Source organism: Apodemus sylvaticus, chromosome 5, assembly GCF_947179515.1.
Source record: "Apodemus sylvaticus chromosome 5, mApoSyl1.1, whole genome shotgun sequence".
Lineage (NCBI taxonomy): Eukaryota > Metazoa > Chordata > Mammalia > Rodentia > Muridae > Apodemus > Apodemus sylvaticus.
In genome coordinates, this window is record NC_067476.1 from 9,113,364 (window position 1) to 9,119,453 (window position 6,090).

Sequence of the window (6,090 nt, forward strand, 5' to 3'; positions counted from 1 at the left end):
TTCTTCTGCTTCCTGGTAGACCCCAGACCAGGAAAGACCCCACAGCAGCGTGGTTGGCTTCTCTTTTTAATACTTGACTTTATATGGAGTATTATATTAATAAAACTGTACACTCGAGGTAGCCAGGCCAGGGGTGTGGTGGTGTCTAGGTTCTCTTTGAACACACCTCCCCCCAACTTATTTCCTTTTCTTCTATGTCTTCCTTTAAGGGATGGCAGGGTGTTCTGTCTGCTTCTCTGCTGCGGGCTGGAAGCCCTGAAGGAGCAAAGGCCTTAGGCCTACTAGGATGGCCTCTAGCTGGCACCGCCTCTGGCTTTCAGGCACAATAGCGGCCTTCTCTCCAGCAACCCTAGACAACCTGGCTGCTGCCTCCCTCCTCTTCCCCAGCCCAGAGGGTCTCCCAGGGCCCAGAGGGCCAACCACAGAAAAAGTGGGCCAGGTTTCGAGTCGGACCTCGATCAAAGGGGTTGCTGGTGCGCTGGCGGAGGTAGGCAATTCGGTGTGAGGAGATGAACTCCCAGGTGGTCGTGTTCCTGGCTACCAGGTAGAGGTGGGAAGCCAGGAGCAGGCCAACCACTAACGCGAAGAAGGAGAGCAGCAGGAAGGTGGTGAACAGGAGCCCAGTAGACCGGAGCCACAGCCCCCAGGGCCGGAAGAACTGGAGCCCAGACCTGGCGGACAGGGATGGAGAGCTGGGGCTGGGGAAGGCAGGATCCCAGGGAGTCCTGCTCCGTGGGTACCTGTGTGCACACTGTCTGCACTCCCCCCAGGTACCTACCATGCCAGGCACAGGCCCCACAGCAGAACCACCAGCTGCAGTGCCAGGTAAGCCACAAAGAGTGGGTGGTTGCGTTCACCCACACAGTTCTCCATCCAGGGACAGTGGTGATCATAGCGGCGAACACAGCGGCGGCACTCACGACAGTGCCGGGCCCGCAGGGGCTGCTGTGGGTGGTTTAAACAGAGGGCAGTTTAGGCTCAGCGCTGCCTCCCCCAGTGAGCCTCCTCGCCTCTGGGGAGAGGGCTGAAGGCCACAGTCAGGTCCTAAATTTGGGAGGCATTCCTGGTGGGGAGGCAGGGTTAAGATGCCAGGGCGCCAAGGCGAGGAGTCTTATTTTGGCCCGATTGCTCTCACAAGAGTCTGTGTGCATCACCTACCAGTACCAGGCAGTATCTGCAGCGTCGAAGTGGGACAGCCTGAGGGACCATGGCTGTGTGTTCCTCCTTGGGCTCATCCTGAAAATGAGACAAAGGGTATGAGACTGGGGGTCTCCTTCCTTGGGAGGCAGATGATCATGGACACATCTCTTTAGGAGCCACTTGGTCCCAGTTGTGCAGGACTTGGGGCCCATCCCATGGAGAAGGGAGGCATGCATACTGGACGCTTGGTGGCCTTGTAAGACAACTGCCCTCACTTGGGTCTTGGTGATGTCATCATTGTAGGAGCAAAAACACAGGGTGGGCAAGAGGGTCTTACTTCCCTTTTGGCCCGAGGAGGGGTTTGGACCTCACGGTCCCTGGTTACCTGAGGCTGGGGCTGAGTGGCCACATAGCCAGGGTCCATGAGTGACACAGCCAGATAGAGCAGCAGGGAGCTCAGCACCAGGAGCAGGAACGTGAGGGGCAGGAAGAGCTCCCCTTGCTCTTCCCATTGGCGAAGCTCTGGAGAGGCCAGAGGACAGTGAGGCCACAGCAAGAGGGGGTGGGGAGGGAGAGAAAGGAGCTGGCGGTGTGGGAAGGCTAGACCTGATGGGTGTGGAAGGGGAAAAGGGATCTCCAAGGGAAGAGTCAGCCCTCAGAGAGGGTGGGGCCAGGAGCTCCAGCTAGGAAGGTTGTCTCCCCCCCCCCCCCCCCCCCGCATGTTTTAGCGGAACAGGGATTCTGGAGAGGTGGGAGAGCTGAGAAGTGAGAGGACCTAGTGACACCAGACAGCTAGCTGAGTGTAGGCAACTCTAGTACCCTTCCTTGGCTGAAAGAGAAAGAGAGCAGGGGTTTTGAAGGTGGCTGACTCCTGGTGTGGGAGGACAAAGGGCAAAAGCAATGGGGGAGGACTGCAGAGGAGGAGGGCTCTGTTGCTTCTGGAAGGGAAACCCAGATTTGTTTGGTTTTTTTTTTTTGGGGGGGGGGGGAGCTGCTGAAGGGAATGATGGAAAAGAGATACCACCAGGCAAAGGTGTGGGTAACCTGCTCCCCACTATAGTGGTGTTCTTTTCGGCAGTTAGTCGTCTCATAGGATTTGGGGAGTGGACCAGAAAGCCAAATCCTTGTCTAGTTGATTTCCTAATCATATTAGAGAGCGGTTGGGAGGCAATTTCTGGGAAGGGCAGGTAGAGCCCAGGGATGGGAGAGATGGGGCCTCTAATTGGTACTCGGATTTAATGAGCTCTGGTGGTCTTTGGATGGATGGACATCTGCCAGTGACAGGAAATTACTGGGATTAATTAGGGACCAACTTGGGAATCAGGCAGAGAGAGGATGGCCCCCGGACCGACATATGAGAAAGACGCTTGAGGAACTGGTGGGAGATGGAAACGGAGATCTCAATGTATCTGAGGATTAAAGGAACCCCGGTGAGACCCACGCGTGAGGGGAACACACGGGATCGGGTGGGCTCGGGGTGGCGCGGTGTCCGGCTCACCGGTGTCGTGCAGGAAGAGCACCAGAGTGATTCCCCAGGTCAGCACGGTGTGCCCAGTCCGCACCAGCATCCCAGAGTTGAGCAGTAGCCAGAGAGCCATGGCCTTGGCCCCCGCCCGAGCCCACCCGGAAGAAGCGCGCGGAAGGTGGGGCCGCGAAGCAGCGGGGCTGCGGCAAGGCGGGGATTGGTGGCTCTGCATTAGGGGCGGGGCACGGGCGGCTCAGGGAGGCTGTCTATTGGATGCCACCCACGGCCCCTCAGGCCAACAGGTGCCCGAGGAGCCTGAGGGCGGGGCCCGCGCGCGCACAGCCCATAACTCCCTAACTCCGCCTCCTGTGGGCCAGGTAACTTTGCAAAACCAGAGAGGCGGAAGCCTCCGAAGACAACCCCTCAACCCCTTCATGCGCATGCGTGCCTGTCTTTCATCCCCGGAGGCCACGCGGTGCTTGCTCCCAAGGGGCGATGGGCCGGGCTTGCAAGAGGGTACGCCTTGATGACACACTTGCCTATTATTCGCTTTTTCTGATATTGCAAATGGATGATGGGAAAGAGGAGGGTTCTGGTGCGGAAACTGAACACGCATGGCTCAGCTTGGAGTCACAGAAATTAACTGTCCCATGACTTTCGAGGCAAGTTATCGAACTTCTTTAGGCTACTTTCTGCCTCTTCAGTGGGGTTGGCGATAGTACCCGCGCCCCTCCCCCCCCAATCCCCCAGTTCCACCACGGCCCAGCCAGACTGACTTTCTTTCCTTGTGTTCCGAGGACCTCCCCTATTCGGCTGACCTACCCTCCTCCAGCCCCAGCCCCAGTATGCATGCTCTTCCGGATTTGTTTTGGTCAAATAGACCTTTTCTGTAGGGGAAGTGACTTCCCAAGGCCAGGGTGGATATGGAAGGATTGGTAGCCCATCTTTTGTGGGGGTTGGGGGAGGGTGGGGCTAGGGCCAATCAGGATATTCCATGAGATTAAACAGAAGCTGAGATTACCACACTTGGTAGAGTGTTTGTTTAGCAAGCACTAAAGGCTGGGTTATGTCCCCAACATGGTATATATGGTATAGTGGTGCATGCCTGAAATCTCATCGAGCTGGTGGTGGAGGCAAAGTTCCAGGCCTTCTATAAATGTGGACTGAGGGGACTAAAGCCAACTGTGTGACATAAACACTTGTCCCCCAAAAAGGGATTGGGATGCCCACACTTTTTTAAAAAAGATTTATTTGTTTTATGTAAGTACACTGTTGCTTAAGACAAGTCAGAGGGCATCAGATTCCAGTACAGATGGTTGAAGCCACCATGTGGTTGCTGGGGATTGGATTCAAGACCTCTCTGGAAGAGCAGTCAGTGCTCTTAACCACTGAGCCATCTCTCAAGCCCCTGTCCACACCTTTAATCCCATCCTTTGGGATGTAGATACAGGCAGATGGCCAGCCTGGTCCAAGTAATGAATTCTAGGCCACCTACGGCTGAATAGTGAGGTTCTGTCCATGGAAAAATAAAATAAAAAGATAAAAACAAAACACACATACACACCTCAGGAGTCGGGAGTGTGTGTGTGTGCGCGCGCGCGCGTGTGCAAGCTGATGTGATAGCTCACAGAAATGAGTCACTCTAGCTGTTGGTCCTCTCCTGCCATGCAGGTTCCAGGGACAGAAGTCAGGCCATCAGGCTTAGAGGCTGATGGTTATTTTATGTGTGTGAATCTTTTGCCTGGGTGTATGTCTGTGCACCATGTATGTTCATGCCTAGTGTAGAGGTTATAAGAGAGTATCAGGTCCTCTGGGGTTACAGATGGCTATAAGCACCATGTGAGTGCTGGAAACTGAACTGAGGTCCCTTGCAAGAGCCCTAAGTACACTGGGGCATGGCGGTGCACGCCGTTAACCCTGTGCTCAAAGGCCAAGGTAGCCTAATCCACTGAGTCAGTTTCAGGGCAGCCAGAGGTGCAGAGACAAAGGCCTTATTTGGGGGTGGGGCAGCTAGCTGGTGAGGCGAGGCAGGGAAGTGGATCTTTGGAGTTTGGGACCAGCCAGCATAGTCTACAGAACAAGTTCCAAGACAGCAGGAACGTCTTAGAGAAACTCTCACTGGGAGTGTGTGTGTGGTGTACAACAAGTGCGCTTAACTACCAGGGCATCTCCCCATCCAGTAGGGTGTTTTTTGTTTTTTTTAATTAAAAAAACCCTCAGCCTGTGGTGGTGCCCTTAATCCCAGCACTCTGAGGCAGAGGCAGGTGGAGTTTGAAGCCAGGCTGGTCTACAAAGCAAGTTCCAGGATGGGTAAGGCTACACCAAGCAACCCTATCTCAGTAAAACCAAAAATCAGTGTATTTATTTGTGCTTTTGGGGGTGGTGGGCTGCAGGAGACTGGCTCTTCTCTCCCTATAGGGGTCCTTGGGATGGAACTCTGGTAGTCAGTCTCAGTGGCAGGGCACAGCCAGTAAGACCCCTGGATATGTACTTTATACTTGCTGATCTCTTCCACACAAGTTTGGATCTCAGCACTCATGCTACACAGTGACCTACTGACCTCTTGTGGCCACCGTGGGCACTATACACGAGTGGTGTATACACACATGGAATAGCTAAAATGAATTTATAAAGAGCCTGGATACCTGGGTTCTGTGCTGTGTGCTGACCCTTAGCACAGCCCCATGGAGTGGCAGGTGCCACAGCCTCAGCACCAGGCAGCCAGGGAGTGTGACGGAGAGCAGGAAGCAGTGCTCCAGACGGTGGACGAGCAGGCACCTGGGAAGCCTGTGCCCCGCCTTTGCTATGGGAATGTGCCGTGAGAAGGCACATCACCTCAAGTCCATGTACCCATCTGTGGGCCAAGAATGTGGAGTGAACAAGGGAAAGCCCAGCCCACGTGTGCACAGATGGCCGCTCCAGCTCACTCCCAGGCAGATGACCCACTTAAGTTCAAGGCGCGCTACCACGTGATGCCCTTTCTGCCTAGGCCCTGAGTGCTCTGCTGAGGGGAAGAGGGGACCTCTGTTCTATCAGGAAGGGGCAGAGAGCATGCCAGCTCCCAGAACTGTTTAATCTGGTCCTGGCACTCCTACTCACACCCTCTGCATGGTGTGGAGAGCACGTGGCGTGTTTGTGAGCGGCTGCTTAGCTCTGCCCTCCCAGCCGCCTGCACGTTCCTCTTGGTATTGCATCTCAATGGGGCTGTCCCCATGTGCTGGCCATGACAAGTCCCTGTCTGAGATGCTGGCCATGGCAGGCTCCACCTTTCCACTGGGTTCAGCTCAGCCTCTCGGTTGAGGACCCCCTACTGGCCCCCCTCCTCCATCCATAGGGAGCTATATGACACTATGGGGCATCCATCAGACCTGAGCCACTTCACTGTGTGTGTGTGTGTGTGTGTGTGTGTGTGTGTGTGGTCCTTCCCCTCTTTGCTGCAGAAAGGCAAAAGTTGCCAAGTTCATAGTTACTTTGCGTCTCTCCCA

The 6,090-nt window shown here is 55.2% G+C and overlaps 1 protein-coding gene across 1 annotated transcript; it reads right to left on the bottom strand.

The window, feature by feature from the left end:
- Positions 1–49: 49 nt before the first annotated feature.
- Positions 50–2,808, bottom strand: Zdhhc12 (zinc finger DHHC-type palmitoyltransferase 12). The gene is made up of 5 exons (XM_052182050.1): positions 2,639–2,808; positions 1,526–1,662; positions 1,159–1,236; positions 779–945; positions 50–671 (listed from the first exon to the last, which is right to left on the bottom strand). The coding sequence occupies exons 1-5, from the start codon at positions 2,736–2,738 to the stop codon at positions 350–352; spliced, it is 804 nt and encodes a 267-aa protein (XP_052038010.1). The 5' UTR covers positions 2,739–2,808; the 3' UTR covers positions 50–349.
- Positions 2,809–6,090: the final 3,282 nt, after the last annotated feature.

Coding starts and splice junctions, on each gene's coding strand:
- Zdhhc12 (XM_052182050.1), bottom strand. CDS start 2,738: ATGGCTCTCTGGCTACTGCTCAACTCTGGGATGCTGGTGCGGACTGGG. Junction 1,237..1,525: donor CCACTCAGCCCCAGCCTCAG/GTAACCAGGGAC, acceptor TCTCATTTTCAG/GATGAGCCCAAGGAGGAACA. Junction 672..778: donor TGGGGCCTGTGCCTGGCATG/GTAGGTACCTGG, acceptor CCTGTCCGCCAG/GTCTGGGCTCCAGTTCTTCC.